We start from the raw sequence: 19061 nt of genomic DNA, 5'->3' as shown, positions 1-19061 counted from the left end.
TCTTCAAGCTGAAATAATTATTTGTGTCAAGATTTGTATGTGTGTTAATATTTAAAACTGGCTGTGTACACGTCAAGTTAAATAGGAGACTTAGTCAACCGTGAGTCTATCAAGTGAACCTTGAATTGTATTTACATATTTAAATTTAATGTATTCAGGCAAACTCTTCTTCTTCTTCCCAGGAAACTGCCTTAAAAAGTGATAACTGTGTCTACTGAATTTCTAGGATATTCTTAATGATAAATAATTTTGTCTCCAGCAGCTAGAGATATATTCTAAGATACCATGAAGATTATGCTTTTGAGTGAGGATTTTTTTTAATGTACCAAAAAGCACAAGGAAAACATCCCAACAATTTAAACTTTTATTGTCACAATCTGCTTTAGTTTCATTAACTCAGAATATGTAGAGTCTTTTCACAGTGTTACACATTTAAAAATTAATAATCACAAACTATATTTCATATTAATTTGAAATTAAATGTTATCATATGATCTATCTTATTATTTGATAGTATTCCATGAGTAATTTAAATATCTTAAAGGTAGAGGGAGTGAAAGAAAGTCCTGTTTCTGGGGGCTGGACCGTGGGGCACCTGGTTAATATTACCAAGCACAAGGACCCGGGTTCCTGACCTTGCTTCCTACCAGTCAAAGGTTTGCTTATCAAGCCATGAAGCATTTCTCTATTTCTCTCCCCCTTTCTATATGTCCCCACTCTTAATTTCTCTCTGTCCTATTTTATTAGGAAGAAAAAAAATAATAAAAGGATAAAATGGCCACTATGAGTGGTGGATTCATAGTGCTGTACCAAGCCCTAGTGATAACCCTGGTGGCAATGTAACAAGCAAATAAACAAACAAACAAAAGAAAATCCTATTTCTCACGAGGAAATTGACATTCGAGGAATTGTTGTCCCATAAGATTTAATTAACACCATTATTTAATTAAAGGAGTGGTAGAATCAAAACTAGAATGTGGGTTCTAACTTGCTAACTATATTATAAAATTAAAATCTTACCAATTAGAATATGAACGAATCAAATAATTTGTTTCATTAACATATATATATACATACAAGCATGCAAAATATACATACATGATAAAGCATAAAATGAAATGAATGTATATTAATTTGGACACTATATTACTGATAGTACACAAAAAATATGTTTAAAATCCATCTGGATGCAGGTCAGGAGCCTTGATAATTACAAAGAAAATTTACATTCTACAGAACTCCTGGTTAAAGAGATATTGAAGAAGCTCATGAATGTGTTTCTTACTTCTCCATATTAATTACATTAAACTGTTTTTCTGAGAGCACTTACTTCTGTTTCAGATTGGAATTGATTTTTTTGTCATTTGTATTGCTTAATTTGTTTTATAAGGCTCGATGGTAGCAATATTGGGGATGGGACCCTCAGTGAAATCAAGAAGTTTAATTAAACTTTAGAAATGTTTTGAAGGAGAAAATTTTCTCACTCTCTTTTTTTCCTGAATTACCATATAGAAAGAGAGCAGATGAATGCCAATGGGCTTTTTGCTGAAGAAAAATATGTGAAGCAAAACTCTAAAATTATGCTAAGTAAATATTATAAGTCTCTGTGTGTGGGGTGAGGAAAAACTAAAGTGGCAAAAGCATAGGGGCTATAAATTCACTTTCTTGGGTTTTCAGTCATTCATGGAACGATTTATCACTGCACTTATTCTTTAATCTTAAAAATAAGTCATACTCAGGGTTCGGCATCTACTATTTCTAAATAAAACATTCAAGCTCTTACTAAAGTGCTATGGGTGAAATAGATTTAATACATTGAGTCATTTCTCAAAAAGTATTGAAGTCAGGGCTGGGTGGTGGCATACCTGATTGAGTGCACATGTTACAATGTGCAAGGACCAGGGTTTGAGGCCCCAGTATCCACCTGCAGAGGGAAAGCTATGTAAGTGGTGAAGCAGGGCTGCAGGCGTCTCTCTGTCTCCCTCTCTCTCTCTCTCTCTCTCTCTCTCTCTCTTTCTCTCTCCCTTTCTACCTTCCCCTTCCCTCTTGATTTCTGGCTGTCTCTATCCAATAAATGAAGAAAATTAAAAAAAAATTAAAGCATTAAAGTCCACTTAGGACTTATCTAAAGACAGGCATTTTCTCTTGGAGATACAAAATAAATAAATGTATTGAGTTCATTGGTTCTGTATACTCTTGTAACATTCTACTTACAGAGATGAAAGTAGCAAAGAAATTGAAGCAAAATAAAGCACCCCAGAGTAGATGACTTAGCTAATTAAATTTAGTTCAGTGAATACTTCAGGGTTGATTTTAGTGAGCTTTCTGATTCTCTTTAGTTGTAAGTTTCTCAGTTCTGCTTCACAGAACTGCTGCTTTAATCACCCACCATTCCAGTAGATTATTTTATATTTTACTCAGTTATAGTTATAGTTACCCCCCACCTGTCCTGTTTAGCTTTCTTTCTTTTCTTTTCTTTCTTTCTTTTTTCTTTCTTTCTTCTTCCTTCTTTCTTTCTTTCTTTCTTTCTTTCTTTCTTTCTTTCTTTTTAAATTTGGACAGTATCAGACATCACACCAACTATCATTGCCTTCAGTATATCCAAACCTCATAAATGTATCTTGGTTTAAAAAATCCAGTATAAAAACTGTGTTTTCAATTTTATGTTAATTTCTTCAGTATGTACTGGAAGATACCCTTGAAATGAAAAAAAAGGCAAAGGATTTTTATAGAATGGAAGACTGAGGTATTATCAAGGGAAGAGGGAATTGCTAGCTCAAGAATCTTTTTGTAGCAATGTGTAGTAGACAACTGTTAAGACAAGGGGAAAAAAATCAAGGGGAAAGCCCAATATAGTCAATGTAGTAAGAAAATGCAGGGGGAAAAAATCATACTTGATTTGAAAAGATCTAGTGAGGCAAAGAATAAGCAAGAGACAATTGCTGATTCCCACATCTAGTTGGCATAAGTCAATATGTTGGTTACGAGGTATTGTTAGAATGGATTAGCTGAATTAAATCACCTCTTTTTTTTTATAAATTGTGTACTTCAATGTATTGCCCTCTACACATGATAGAATATTGAACTATATAATATAAAAATATTTTTAAACCTTTTAAGAATGTTAATTTCCTTAAACCTACCAAGACATGGCTTTCTGGACTATTTTTTGTTTACAGTTTCTCTTCTATCTTAACTACAGTCTCTAAACTTAATACTTCATAGTATTATGACTACTTTGAATTTCATACTCTATATTTAGTCATTTGTTGAACCATTGTTGATTAAATGCCTATAGGCCCCATGTCAAAATGATAAATATATACTTTTAGAGGAACATACATTTTCACCCTTTTATCCATTATTGCATAAAGCACCATAAGTACGGCCACAAAAATGTTCATTCTCTAAGGAACCCTTGACCTTAGTTGTGAAGAAATGATCCAGAGAAACAAAAGTAAACAAGTGGGTCTCCAAGTGCATTTTATACCAGTTAACTTAAATTTTGAGTCTGAAATGGACAAAAGATCAGGTTTGGGCCAAGTCAGAAAACAGGGACTTTTTAACTTATGAAAAAAGCACAGAAAGAAATTCATCAAAACTATAACTCAAAGAAATGTCAGTAAAATTTAGCAGTGACTTCTCTTGAGAACTAGTTGTTACCTACTTTCTTTGCTGAGCAGAGGAGCGTCGGGTGCAAATCACAGCCACAACTGCCACCACTAGCACTGTGATGATGCCAATGGTGACCACAATGATCACCAGTAGGTTGCTGTTCTTCTGAGGTGTGACACTGCCATGTGGGGGGTGCATCTGACCAATAGGTGGCTCTGGGGAAAGGCAAACAAATAATGATCAAATTTAGGAACATTTGAAATCCGGTGTTTATCAAACTCTAGGAAGGACTCTAGGAGTCCCTATTTTTCTGAACTCCTTTCAGACACTCCTGAAATAAGGAAGAAGGCAAGAAAAATGAGAAGAATCATCTAAATTATCTACCCCATATATGGTCAGATGCAAATGAGTACGGGAGTATTCAGAGCAGCATTCTTCAGAAGAACACAACATAGAAACAACACAAATTCTGCTAACTGGATAAAAAAAAATGTGTTATGTCCATACAATAAAATAGTATTATCTAATTATAAAAATAAATGCAGTGCTGATACCTGTCACATGTGTGCACCTTGAAATCACTACTCTAAGTGAAAGAAACAGACAAAATATCACAGATTTCATAATATGTGAACTCCATAGACTAAGTAAATATATAGAGACAGTAGATTAGTGCTTGTCAGTAAATAGGAAAGAGATGTTAATGGGTATCAGGTTCCATTTTGGAATGATGAAACTTTCTGGAATTTGTAGTGATGGTAGGACAATCTTATAAAAATACAAAAAATATTCTGTTAAAATAGGACATACCACTGCATTGTGGGCATTAAAAGGACAGATGTCTGAGTTACACTGCAATAACAAAGGAATAAAAATATTGTATTAAGGATGGTGGAGTGGCTGGGCAGTACTGCACTAGGTTAAGTGCACATAGTTCAAAGTGCAAGGACAGGCTCAAGGATCCTGGTTTGAGCCCCAGGCCTAGGTGGGAGGTCACTTTGCAAGTAGTGAAGCAGGTCTGCGGGTGTCTCTTTCTCTCCCCCTCTCTGTCTTCCCCTCTCCCCTCAATTTCTCTCTGTCCTATTCAACAATAATAACAATAGCAACAACAATGAAAACGGGGGGGGGGGGGAGGCCTCCAGGAGCAGTGGATGGGAGCATTGAGACCCATCTATAACCCTGGAGGCAAAAAAAAAAAAAAAAAGTATGAGGCTAGGAAGAATGCTGCTTTGCACTGGAAGAATTTCAGTGTAGGGAGAACCAGAAAAGACTTGAGCTTATTCGAATATATCTCTTGTTTAGTGCTGTGAAAGACAAACTCTCTGACACCAATCACTTATAATTTACTTCATTTCTTTTAAAGATGCTATAGAAGGCAGTAAATTTTCAACCTATTAGGGGTAGATAAATCCCACTCAGAATCTGCTACTGAATTTTGAAAGAGCTTCATGAAGTACAACATATTAATGTTTTCTTGCTCCGAAACAACACCTCCTGGTAGACAGTATTTAGGCAAAAATAACGAAATATACAGGCTAGATATTTTGCTTATGTAAACAAGAATGGTTAATCATCATTTAAACTGTCTTCTTTAGAAGTACTCTAAGCTATATCAAGGCCATCAGTAAAGCTACAATTTCTATAAAATTTAATATTTGCTTCTACTTTTATATATAACTTAATTTGAAAAATGAGAAGAAGGCAGATTTAGAAATTCTTCAGAACTCAGTGTGTTCTTCTTTTACAAGTTGCATTCATTTCTTAAACCTGCTTATCAAAATATTTATGCCTTCACACACCAGCATCTGTATTCTAATATAAAATGAAAGTAACAGTACTTATCATACACAGCCACGGCCAGAATTAGAAAATGTACACAAAGTATCCATCTCTGTATTTTTTACAGAATAAGTACTTAAAAATAACATTGTTCTACTGAAAAAAATAATTAAATGATGCCTTATTTATCTACTAGCCCACTTGGATTATATCTGTATGGACTTTCAAATTACAAAATTTTAACTAAGAGTACACTTCATAAAATGTAAATAAATTCTCACAAATAAATTTAACTACTTAGTATTTACTTCAGGATACTATCTGCTGATAAGCTATCTAAAAGGTATTATTCATTATTAAGTAACCTGAATTTAAATTATTGCTCCTCCATTGCTATAAGAAAAATAGTAAGCATTTCTGTCACAACTTGAATCTTTGAGGGAGGAGTGCATTGTAAGTCTTTAAATAGCAATTTTCCTTAAAATATTCTGATTATAAATAAAAGAAGTAAGGTTTCCTTGACGTAATTTTTGCATGTACTAAAAGGAATGGGACAAGTAATGAAAGGTCAGAACTTTCTGTAGCATGGTTTTACTTATAATTTAGAAAGTCATTTTACAATAGTATCTCAATATGCCCTTTCTGTGCTTAATAAATTAGTTGATTGGAATCAATTAACCTTTTATGTGAGAGCATGTAATAGAGACAGGGATCTCATGGATTTTTATTAGCATGACTTATTTTTAACATTTCATTTCTGACAAAACAGGCTGAGTCCCACATAGCAACAGACTTACAAGATATTTTTTGAGAGCTTTTAAGCTAGAATATTTCAAATTTCTACTATTTCTCTTTCCACCAAAGAAGACATCATGTTGCGAGCCAGGAAATAATGACACTGGATTATACTGAGTGTTAGTGAGATCATATTGGCATGATTTGCCTCCAGCGTTAGGGTTCAGGAAGACCATAACTATAAAATTTGGATTCTTTATGATTTCCTCAGAAATATTCTCATCACCTTAAAACTTAATATTCAAGGTCTTTCATTAATTTTCCCATCTCAATCCTAGAGTGAAATGATCAGAAAACCTGCCTTCAAATGGGCAGTTAATCTCACAAGGCTAGACATGGACCTTCCATATGACCCAGTAATTCCTCTCCTAGGGCAATACCCCAAAGACTTCATATGCCCAACCAAAAAGATATGTGTACAATTATATTCATAGCAGCACAACTTGTAATAGCTAAAAACTGGAAGCAATCCAGGTGTCCAAGAACAGATGAATGGCTGAGAAAGCTGTGGTTTATATACACAATGGAATACTATGCATCTATGAAGAACAATGAACCCACCTTCTCTGACCCATCTTGGATGGAGCTAGAAGGAATTATGTTAAGTGAGCTAAGTCAGAAAGACAAAGACGATTATGGGATGATCCCACTCCTAAACAGATGTTGAGAAAGAAGACCAGGAAGGTAAACTCAAAGCAGACTTTGACTGAATTTGGAGTAGGGCACCAAAGTAAAAATCTCTGGGTTGAAGGCGAGGGCAGAAGTTCGGCTTCACTTTGGGGGGGGGGGGGAGGATGGGATAGCATACACAGTCTTTTGGTGGTGGGAAGGGTGTTTATGTTCACTCCTATTAATTTGTAGTCATATAAAGCATTGTTTAATTAATATGAGAGAGATAAAAACTGATTGAATTTTTCAAACTTTTTTTTAAAATATTTTATTTATTTATGAGAAAGACAGAGGGAGAGAGAAAGAACCAGACATCACTCTGGCACATGTGCTGCCGGGGATCAAACTCGGGATCTCATGCTTGAGAGTCCAAAGCTTTATCACTGCGCCACCTCCCGGACCACAAATTTTTCAAACTTTTTAATGTGCAGACCATAGGCTGATTCTTTGATATGTTGACTCTCTTAAAAGCTTAGACCAGGGAGAAGAGAAGGAATCAGTGGCATAGCTATATACAAATAATGTCAAAGGACAAAAATTATGGTGATGTTGTATATGATACAGCAAATTCTAACAGAGGAATTTTTCAAAGTTAACCCAGTTGCCAAATAATATGATTATAGCAGTAACTATCTATTGCCTTCTTAAACCCTAAGGCCACAGGAACCTCCTGCTTCCTCTATAGAGCCTATATTTCCCCCAGTCCTGGAACCTCTAGGGTGGGGCTCACTTTTATGCATGCCCTTCTCAATTCATACCAAATGAGATTGCATCTGCCGATCCCAACCTAATCAACACAATGAGTACCACCTCGGCATGCTTCACTTCAGACTGTGTCCAGAGACATCAGGCATGGAATGTCAACCCTTCAGCCTCATTACTCAGCCACCAGGTTCCAGATGCTACCATAATGCTAAACAGACTTCCCTGGACAGACAACCCGACCAATGTGTCCTAGAGTCCTGCTTCCCCAGAGCCCCAACCCACTAGGGAAAGAGAGAGACAGGCTGGGAGTATGGATCAAACTGTCAACGCCCATGTTCAGTGGGGAAGCAATTACAGAATCCAGACCTTCCACCTTCTGCATCCCATAATGACCTTGGGTCAGTACTCCCAGAGGATTAAAGAATAGGAAAGGTATCGGGGAGGGGATGGAATAAGAAGTTCTAATGGTGGGAATTGTGTGGAGTTGTACCCCTCTTATCCTATGTTTTTTTTCAGTGTTTCATTTTTATAAATAAAATTTTTTAAAAAGATAGCATGACGGAGTTGGGCAGTAGCGCAGCGGGTTAAGCGCATGTGGTGCAAAGCGCAAGGACCAGCATAATGATCCAGGTTCAAGCCCCTGGCTTCCCACCTGCAGGGGAGTCCTTTCACAAGCGGTGAAGCAGGTGTCTACCTTTCTCAGCCCCTCTCTGTCTTCCCCTCCTCTCTCCGTTTCTCTCTATTCTATCCAACGACGACAACATCAACAACAATAACTACAACAATGATACAACAAGGGCAACAAAAGGGAATAAATAAATAAATATTTTAAAAAATGATAGCATGAGTTGCCTTTTGGACTTCAGAGGGGAAAATGTGATATAATTCACACATGTATATATCCTCCATGGCAGCTGAATTATTTCATGAAAATGAATATAACAGTGCCACCATGCCACACTACAATTCTACTGACTTGTTATTGTGGATTGCCTCCAGAGATGCAAAGCCTGAGATGTCAACCTTCCAGCTCCTTTAATCTGGTCAGATCAAATGGGACTACCTAGCTCCATTTCAGATGGCATGTTTTCTAACAAAGTTACAGATACTAGATACAGACTAGAGCCTAGGGTACTGAGGTATGTGTATACAAATTTCATATGTATGGGGCAATCATATACCTCAAATAAAAGTGCTTAATAGCCCTCTGTGATTAAACTTATAGTAGGCAATATAGTGGAATGATCTAAAGAATAATAAATTCTCTAAATCATATATTTATAACTTAATCCTTCACACTCTCCTCTCCTACCCCTGCTTCACTTCCCTCAGTCACTCTATCTACTCAATTAACTGTACAAAAGGAACTAAGTACACTATATTCTTCCATGTTTTAATCTCTTCGGACAGAGCATCAGCATCAGCATCAAGCTGCAGATACTACTATGATTCCATCCTGACTTCCTTGATCAGATGACCTACCTCACCAATGCTTCCTAGAACGTTACCTCTCCCAGAGTTCTATCTTACAGTGAATATAGAAACAGGCTGGTGGTATGGATTGACCTGCCGGTGCTCATGTCCAACAAAGAATTTACAGAAGCCAAAACTCCAACCTTTGGCAATGCAAAAAGAATGATGTTCATACTCCCAGAGGGGTAACTGATAGGAGAAGTAAATCAGAAAGCTCTGTAGTCCCATTCCACCAGGACCTGAAGCATTTGCCACCAGAAGTCTTGTTTTTATAAAATCAATGAAAGGGAAGTGGATCTGGAAAACACCAGAGAAAGCCAGACACTGTTTCTCTTATATGAGAGAGAAGAGGGAAAAAGAAAAAAGCACCCAGAAATAGTAATAGGTGGATGGGCGACTTAGAAAGGTAGAGAAGGCAGGGCCATTGAAAAATTGGAAAATGTATATATGTATGTATAGACAGATAGGTAGATAGGTAGATAGATAGATAGATAGACAGACTAGATAGATAGATAGATAGATAGATAGATAGATAGATAGATAGATAGATAGGTAATCAGCCCATATCTGTCACCTTGGAAGAATTACTTCAGTTTCCATTGGAGGGGATAGAGGCACAAAACTCTGGTGGTGGGAAATATATAAAATTATACCCCTGTTATCTTACTATTTTCTAAATCATTAGTAAATCACTAATAAAAATAATTTTTAAAATATTTGATGTTTCTTATAAACTAGAAAAAAACTCTGCAGTAAGTTACATAATATACCTATGTTATGTGTTCTTAGTTATCATGAAGTAAACAAAGCTAAGTATTGAGTTTATGAGTCCAGGGTCTCATCTTGAAGGTCTGGTTCCAGGGCACAATAGCTGCACAATATCATCAGGCTGGTAAACAATGTGACCATAACATTGACAGGTTCAGCTCTCAGGAGGTAAAATGGTCTGACGAAAGCTCCTTGTTGGGGACTTAACTGTTCCCTTAAAACTACAGTCTCTTTTGATAACAATTTCATTCTCTGAATAGTTTGATTCAGCATATGCATTAATACTTTTACAGGTCTTCTGAATTTAAACAGAAATGAATATGACTTTGGAATATTTAAAAGCATTCTCCCCTGAAATAAACTGTTATATAGTTAGTTGATTGGAAGAGATCTCAATGATACTCTAGTTTAGAGTTCTCTAAAATGAAATATTAATCAGCATTATGGAGGGAAAATTTTCTTGGTCAATTAACTTGGAAAATGCATTTTTTATTCAAATTTCAGAATTTTCTACTGTGACTTATCAGTTGCCAGAAAAAAGTAGTGCCAGGGTGGTAGAGAATGTGTCCTACTATTCCATAAATATGTATTGGATGTTAAGTGCTGGGAGACATGAGGTCATGATGGATTTTGAGTGTTTTAAACTAAGTGAAAAAAATCAGAGAAAAATACCTGGTAAATTATTACTTACATGTGAAATCTAAAAAAAGTGAAACTCATGTGAAACAAGACACGAGGTCAGTATATACTAGAGGTAGGTTCTGGGAGATATTGATGAAAGGGCACCAACTCCCAGTTACAAGGGATTAAAATCTGGGCATAAATGTATGACATGACAATAGTTGTTAGCAATAGCAACATCATATTAGATATTACTTAATAGTTTCTAGGAGTGTAGATTATAAATGTTCTCATCACAAAAACGAAACATGAAGTCAGGAGATGGCTCATTATAAATAAAATAAAAATTAGAGCATACACTATACCATGTTAAAGCCTCTCGTCATCACATAGGACTACTGCACAAAGAGAAATGCATTGTTGTGATTCTCTCTCTCTCTCTCTCTCTCCCTCTCCCTCTCCCTCCCCTCCCCCTCCATCTCCCTCTCCCTCTCTCCTTCCATCTCCCTTCCTTTTTCTCTCTCTCTGCAAGAAAAAAAGAAATGCAACTTTGTGACTTCTTGATGGAAGTATTAAATAATACTGTGCTGATATCATTATGCAATATTTAATTGCATCAAATCAAGACACTGAATGCCTTAGATGTTCACAATTTACATAACAATTTAATTTCAGGAAAGTTAGGGGGTGCAGAATAAAGTTGTGAAAATATTTGAGCAGCTAAAAATAAATTACATGATGTAAAAAGCCACAGGTCTGCTCCACTACTTGGACCACAGCAGGAAAAGAAATTGCTAGCTATTAAACATCTTGTCTTTTCCAGTCCTGAAACAAATACCCATCTCTATCATTGTGACATAAATAGAATGTCAGGTTTACTTCTCACCTGGGAGCAAAGCATACCTGTTAGAAAGAGAGTTATGAAAGTTCCATTTATGATGTGAAAGCCATTTTTTCTAGAAGGGTAGAGGGGGAATAGCAGCCAGGCAATAAAACCAGTTGAAAGTATTTATAAGGTCACACTTATGTAGTTTCATAACCATCTGCATGTTGCTATTATTCTTGTATATTCTTGTATGGTAGGAGAACGATTTCCAATTAGCATATTGTGATTGCTCCCCACATTCCTCCCCAAAAGGAGGCAAGGTTGTTGGCCTCATGCAAATTGCAACAAGCTGGAAAAGAAATCTGTTAGGCAAATCATAAAGCAAATAAATATAAAATTGTAACTGTAATTGATTCTTAAAGAAACGAAGATTTCATATTGAAAGATGCAATATGTAGATGCAGTGAGAGGAGGAAGGAGGTCATAAAAGATCTCATTATAGAGATGACAGTTAGAGTGAATCACAGTGTACTGCTAGAGTTACTTCTTCCTTTATAAGGAACTTGTGAGCAGGTCATATGTCTAGAACATTGGAAGAGAAAAGGGGAATGATACAGAATAAGGAAAAAGAGATAAGATTCTATTTGTACAGAGCTACGTAGATGATATTCAGATATTCTAAGCACAATCTCAGACTATTTATGGGCTTTCAACATGGAAGAGTCAGACCATATTTGTTTTAAGTAGATAGTTCTTCATACTATGTGAAGAAGGGTGGGTGATGAACAGAGAGAGCAAATAAATGAGATGATAGTAGCTTGAACTGAGATAATAACAACTGCAATCAAACAAAAAGGATGAGGAAATCTATGTCTTGAAATGAATTTAAAACCATATTATATACATGCAAAGAAAAAAGTAAGGATCCAATTTACACATATGCACTAGCTCTTAAAGATGGAGAGGGTGGGAGACGAATTTCAATAACATACAAACAGAATTTTAGTCTATAAAATTTTAAGAAATGAGGTTTGACCAAAAAAAAAGTACAAAGAACAAGCTAGAAAGTCTGCTATAGAAACACAAATTTGGGATTTGTCCTAGAGGTGGGACGTGAAGTTTTTGAAGTGAATGAGATCACTGAAAGCAATATCAGATATGATCAGAGATACATTCTCAAAACTAAAACTTACAGTATGTCTGAAGAAAGAAGGATCTGACATAAGAGGAATGACCAAAAGAGTTTTCCAGTGTTTAATCGAGAAATAATCAGCTATTTTTTTTTTTAATTTTGGGATCTCTCATGGGACTCATTACCCCAGAAATAATCTTTGGAAAATGACCTTGTAGATAAGTAGTTTTCTACTGGGAAGAGTTTGTCCTCCTCTCTCAGGACAAAATTTGGCAGTATAGAAATACATTCTGACAGAGTACTAGGTCCTTGAAAAGTTAGTTTTACAACTTAAGAGTATGGAATGTTTCTGAGATCCTCAAAATCCTTTGGGATAGATGATGCTTGGAGAGGCTGAGAGATAAGTCAACACTAGAACACAGGACTTATATAGCTTATATAGAGCCCAGGTTCAATCCCCCAAGATACTATATATACCAGAACTTAAAACTGCTTTGCACTATTTCTCTCATAAAAATAAACACTATTAAAGATTCATTGTAAGTATTTATGCAGATCTGGGACTTTCCTTTTTAAAAAAATATTTATTTAGTTATTCCCTTTTGTTGCCCTTGTTATATTGTTGTAGTTATTTTTGATGTAATTTCTGTTGGATATGACAGAGAGAAATGGGAGGTAGGGAAGACAGAGAGGGGGAGAGAAAGACATACACCTGCAGACCTGCTTCACTGTCTATGAAGCAACTCCGCTTCAGGTGGGGAGCCGGGGGCTCGAACCGGGATCCTTAGGCCGGTCCTTGCTTTGCGCCATGTGCGCTTAACCCGCTGCGCTACTGCCTGGTCCCACGAGCTGGGACTTTCTATACGTGTGATTTTACTACTCCAAGGATGAATTTTCTGTTCCTTTTATTTGAGACAAAGAAAGAGGCAAATCAACCATAGCAGTGGAGTCCCCTAGGTACTATGTCACTCTATTTTGGTGCTGGAGCTCAAATAAAGGGCTTGGTACCTGACAAGTCACATACCCTATAGAGTGAGCTATCTATGGTCCCCTAGTTAGTGTTGGAATGGTAGGTGGACAGAGTTGCTTACAGACTAGAACTCAGAACCACAGATCATATATCCCTTACCTTTTCAATGACATTTAACTGTGAAATATTATTGTTGGAACTTTCCTGTTGGAAGTAATGTGTCTGGTGAGTGTCTTATTATAGTTAACAGATCCTAGAATGACTCATAAAATATGAACCAAGGTTTTACACAGTTTATTAAAATAAATAAAATGTTTCTGAGTTCTGAAGACAATAAAACAGTTTTTCAAAACTAGAGGACGTGTTTTTTTTTCTTCTCCTAGACACAGATTGCAAACCCTGTTTCTAAACACTTCAACTATCCTGAATACTAAATAATATTTAATAATATTGTTGGACTGCTTGCCAAAATAATGTTTAAAGGATTAATTTCAATCAAAGGATACCTTTCTAGGGTATGCAGATCTCTTAAAAGAAATTACTAATTTTGTAAACTATAGGAAGAGTTACCAGCAAAAATGGATCAATCATTTTTTTTCTCAAATGAGAAAAGCAGATTGAATTGATTTTCAAGGTTGTCATTCATACAAATACAAACTACATAATAATATCTTTAGAAGTTGTAGATTTTTCTGATCTAAGAATGCAGGGCATAATTCAAAATTGAGTGCATCATAAAAGAAGAAAAATGGTATATCATGACATATTAGCTGTGATTCTACCTGCCATTAGAAAATAATTCAGGAAGCCTTTTCAGTTTTCTGAATTAATTAAGGGTTTCCACCTATAAGAGTAAACATAAACTAGTTTTGCTTTTCTTTATTTTAATTCCAATAGTGCATTTATAAAGAAATACCATGCTATGAAAGAAAGTAAATGATCAGTGTGGTCTGAATCTATTTGCAGCTGACTGGAATATCCAGACAAGCCAGTACTCTATTACAATGGTTTGAAGGATGGTTCTAGCAAGAGTAGGGAAAGATAAAAAAATTTCTATAATCCCATCACTTTGAGAAGAGATATATGGAATTTTCATTGAACTTGAAGTTCAAAACTCAACTTTTAAACATTTTCCTGATACTTTCTTCTGTGAAAGCAGGATGGGGGTGGAATTAAAATGCAGACCCCTTTTTCAAGCCATGAAAACAATTTGCGGTGAGGTCAGGAGGTGGTACACCCAGTTGAAGACACACATTACCATATGCAAGGCTCTGGGCTCAGCCCCAGGTCTCCACTTGCAGAGGCTTTTGGATTGATGAAGCAGAGTTACAGATTCCCTCCCACCCTAGCTGGGTCTCTCCTCCCCTCTTGATTTGTCTTTGTCCTCTGAAAATAAAAGAAAAACAAGGAAACAAGTGGCCAATGGGAGTGGTGGATTCATTGTGCAGGCACCAAGTCCACTGATAATCCTGATGGAAACAAAACAACAACAACAATTTTTTTAAAATGTGGAAATTGCTGTTACAGCATACCACAGTTAAAAACAAAAATATGGAGCCAGGTGGTGGCACACTTGGTTGAGCACACAGGATACAACGCACAAGGACCCAGGTTTGAGCCCCTGGTCCCCACCTGCAGGGGGAAAGCTTTAGGAGTAGTGAAGCAGAGCTGCAGATCTCTCTCTCTCTCTCTCTCTCTCTCTCTCTCTCTCCCTTTCCTCTCAATTTCTGGCCGTCTCTGTCCAATAAAAAAATAAATAAAGATAATTTAAATTATTTAAAAAAACGGAGACATTAGTGGAATTTTTACTTTAGAAACTAAGGATTTTTAATTAAAATGATAATAATTAAAAAACAACCAGCAACACTGCTTCACCACTTACAAAGCTTTTCCCCTGCAGGTGGGGACTGTGGGCTTGAACCTGGGACCTTGAGTATGGTAACATGTGCTCTAAACCAGGTGCACTACCACCTGCCCCTACTTTTTTTTTTTTAAGAGGAGGCGGGGAGTGGGTGTAGAGGCTTTGGGATTCTAGTGTATCACAGAGGAAAAGCACCTCAGTTGGGACTAAGTAGGTTTTGCAAACACAGGAAGTTTAGAGAAAGTAACCCTGTGTCAACAATGGCACTGTAATCCATAAAACACCCAATAAAATAAAAAATTAAATAAAACTCAAAAAGTGTCAAAGTCAAATTACATATATCCTGTAATTTATCAATTAGCAGAAGAGTAAGAAAGAGATTAACTTTGTTTTCTACATTCATAAGTCTGAGTTTATAGATTCACCTTAATTAGTCAAGCAGCCTATACTAATTTATTATTTCAGTAGGCATTCCAGAAATATGTTGGATACTTTGTTTACCACATTTGTTTAAGATGAAATACACAGAATATCACTAGATAATATAGAACCTGAAGAGGGATAACTTCAATAATCTATCTAATTGGCTCAGATCCACAGGAGGCCATCAGCCCATTTCATTTTCAGGAGTTTCTTCTGAGAGATAATATATATCACATTAAATTTAATTACGATTATATTTCTCAATAGTAATCTTAAATGGTAAAAGGGGAATAAGTAACAAACATTTCTCTCAACTACTGCCATTCTTTTCATCAAAAGTTTTGTGTTTCTGATAATAAAAGTTCTTATTAACCTGCCTGTTGATGTCAGATTTGGATTGGGGTTTCACTTTACTCAGAGAATTCCTTTTATTCTGTAGGGCAGATTCAGTCTACTGTGAACTTTTAAACTTGATTCGAAATTAGGTTTGCCAGATGTAGCAATCAAAATTATTGTATTACTTTATTAATGATAATTTGAATTATTTCAAATTGAACTTTAAATAATTGAATTTAAACTTCATTTGTTAAACTTGAGTATTTTCTACTTAAACTTGCTTTATTTTTTAATTAAACTGAATGATTTGTAGTCACACACACATATAACGATGTACATATGCAGTTTAATATAGAAATCTATTTTAAAGTTTTTCTGATTTTTTTAAATGATTTACTTATTATTAATGGGAGAGAGAAAAACAGTCAGGGCATCATCATTGCATGTTCTTCACCAGGTCATGAAATTGTGACTCTATTCTGGTAAGTCTTAGAGTCTGCACTGTGCTACTTCCAGGGATGTTGTAATATTTTTCTCCATCTCATATTAATAGGAAACTAGAAATATTTTGAATCTTACTGGATTTCCTGCATTTTAGTTGTTAAATCTGACAATTCTAACTCATCTTAATGCCCTCTAGATATCCAACTTATGTGAATATAGAGTTCTCAGTTGGTTTTCATCTGCTCCACCTGAAATGAACATGACTACTAATCTATAGCAAGTGAAACTGCAAGGTGACAATTGTGCCTTCCTTAACAATTTCCTCTTGAATTTATGGTATTATTTTTTTGTTTTTGTTTTGTTAATCAAAAAGAATCATATTGTGCCAATATTGATAGCCATGTCCTTCTCTAAGCATGAATTCCAGTTTGAAACTCCCTCTAGAAACAGTAACTCAAAATTGGCTCGGTGGGATGATCCTACAGGGAACACTGATAATTCCCAACATAGGCTCCAAATCTAGAATCTCCATGTGGCAAGGAATAAAATACTCTAATTATGTTTCACCAGGCAATTTCAACAACAACCTTATTTAATGCTTTCGCACATTCCTGGGTCTTTTCTCACTTGTTTTTATCTTCCTGGAGTGTATCACCCTGCTTGTCCACCTGGGTAATGCTCCCTCATCTTGTTTTTTTTTTTTTTTTTTTTTTTTTCCTGCAGTGGTCTAGTTTTCAGTCTATGCCTAGAACTCACAGCAGTGACCTGCATGCAATGAGGACTTAGCCACATTCCTCAATGACTTCAATGCATCAGATATATTTGGAATAGAAGACTATCTAGCTCCTTTCACCTTCCTATTTAAACACCTCAAGGTTTCTCACATGTAAAAGCCTAGAAACTATCAAGGCCAGGAGCCTAGAAATTATCAGAGTTTCTATAATAGAAACTGAGAGATTATGAAAGACACTAGTTACAACTAGGAATCTAAAACATTAGTTATAACAGATAGTTAAATCTCATATAACTATAGGAGACTATGTAATTTAGTGACAGAAGAGCATCTGTATAAGAAATAACTAGACAGGGAGTCGGGCTGTAGCGCAGCGGGTTAAGCGCAGGTGGTGCAAAGCACAAGTACCGGCATAAGGATCCCGGTTCGAACCCCGGCTCCCCACCTGCAGGGGAGTCGCTTCACAGGCGGTGAAGCAGGTCTGCAGGTGTCTATCTTTCTCTCCTCCTCTCTGTCTTCCCCTCCTCTCTCCATTTCTCTCTGTCCTATCCAACAATAACAACAACAATAATAATAACCATAACAATAAATAAACAAGGGCAACAAAAGGGAATAAATAAAATAAATATAAAAAAATTAAAAAAAAAAGAAATAACTAGACAATTGTGAGGCTGTACAATTGTAGTACTCTGGAATGTGTATCCTGGATAAAACTTTAGAGAAGCTTAACGGAGTATATTCAGGATACTTAACTGCATGAAACTACTTACTTGTTTAAGGAAAATATTTTAACAGAGAAATTATGCCCAGTTACTAGAAAAGAACAGAGGCATGGGGGTGGCACACACTAGGAAAGAAGAATAAATAAGTAAATTTATGTTCTTGAATTCACCAGAAGTCAAAGTAAACACTGAGCCTTTGGCTGGAAGAACCACAAATGTACCTTCCTCTTTTGGAAAATTTCTGCATTAGATTAGCATAGCCTGTGATAACAAACACTTATCTCACTCTCTTAGCATTGTCATGCTCAGAAAAATGACTTTTAAATTGCAGTTTTGACTTTCTACCTGAACTTTTTAACAGAAGACTGCCCAAGTGGGTATATATCTACTCAGTAATCAAATCTGTCAAGAAAACCTGTTGAAATTGTTACATAAATACATCATGTTATCTTTATAAAATAGAATATATACAGCAATAAAGATAAATGAAGGGGAACTATTTGTAAATATATGGATGAGCAATCAAAACAAAGTTGCAAATGAACACTAGAGGCAAATAGATACATATAATATTATGACATTTTACAATTCTATAAACATAAGTATTCATATAAAATGCTTAGAGATACATATAGATTGTTAATAAATACCATATTTTTGAGACTGGTTACATAACAGTGAACAATAAAGCTGAGGCACGGAAGAGATTTCAATTATATTCTGAATATTTTGTATCTTTTTTAAGGTTACTTTATTGGGGTAAATAATGATTTGTAAGGCAGTTGTCACATCTATATGTTTTTTATATCTACACTCACAGGTGTCTATATACCACACCTACCTCCAACTAACATCATCCTCCACCCCTCCATCACAGTGCTCTGGGTCCTCAAATCCCCTTAAGAATCCTCCCAAATCTCTTCTTTAGAATCCTTGTATCTGCTGCTATAGACCAAAACCTCTCTAAGTTTTCACCTCTGTTTTTCCTTTCTTTGTTTCTTTTTTTTTTCAATCTTTATTCATTGGATGGAATAAATAACAATCTGAAATTAAGCATTGAATTAATATCACTAATATTATAGAAGCTAGTTTAGATACTTACCATTGAGAGTGCTTCTATCAATCAGATTAGTATCAACAGGCCAGTAGCCTCCATCTCCATGCCGACCTAGTTATAGGAAAAAACACA

The 19061-nt window shown here is 35.7% G+C and overlaps 1 protein-coding gene across 1 annotated transcript in view; it reads right to left on the bottom strand.

Annotated features, from left to right (window-relative positions):
• DCC (DCC netrin 1 receptor) overlaps positions 1–19061 on the bottom strand; it is a 1300159-nt gene that overhangs the window by 86551 nt on the left and 1194547 nt on the right. The window contains exons 23-24 of the mRNA XM_016186489.2: positions 18975–19040; positions 3668–3830 (exon numbers count right to left, since the gene is read on the bottom strand). Coding sequence (XP_016041975.1) covers positions 3668–3830; positions 18975–19040 — 229 coding nt within the window. The remainder of the gene's footprint in view (positions 1–3667; positions 3831–18974; positions 19041–19061) is intronic.

The sequence above is a fragment of the Erinaceus europaeus genome, chromosome 15, assembly GCF_950295315.1.
Source record: "Erinaceus europaeus chromosome 15, mEriEur2.1, whole genome shotgun sequence".
Taxonomy (NCBI): Eukaryota; Metazoa; Chordata; class Mammalia; order Eulipotyphla; family Erinaceidae; genus Erinaceus; species Erinaceus europaeus.
Note: the sequence above shows the minus strand (reverse complement) of the source record. Positions and strands in the feature narration are given on the sequence as shown.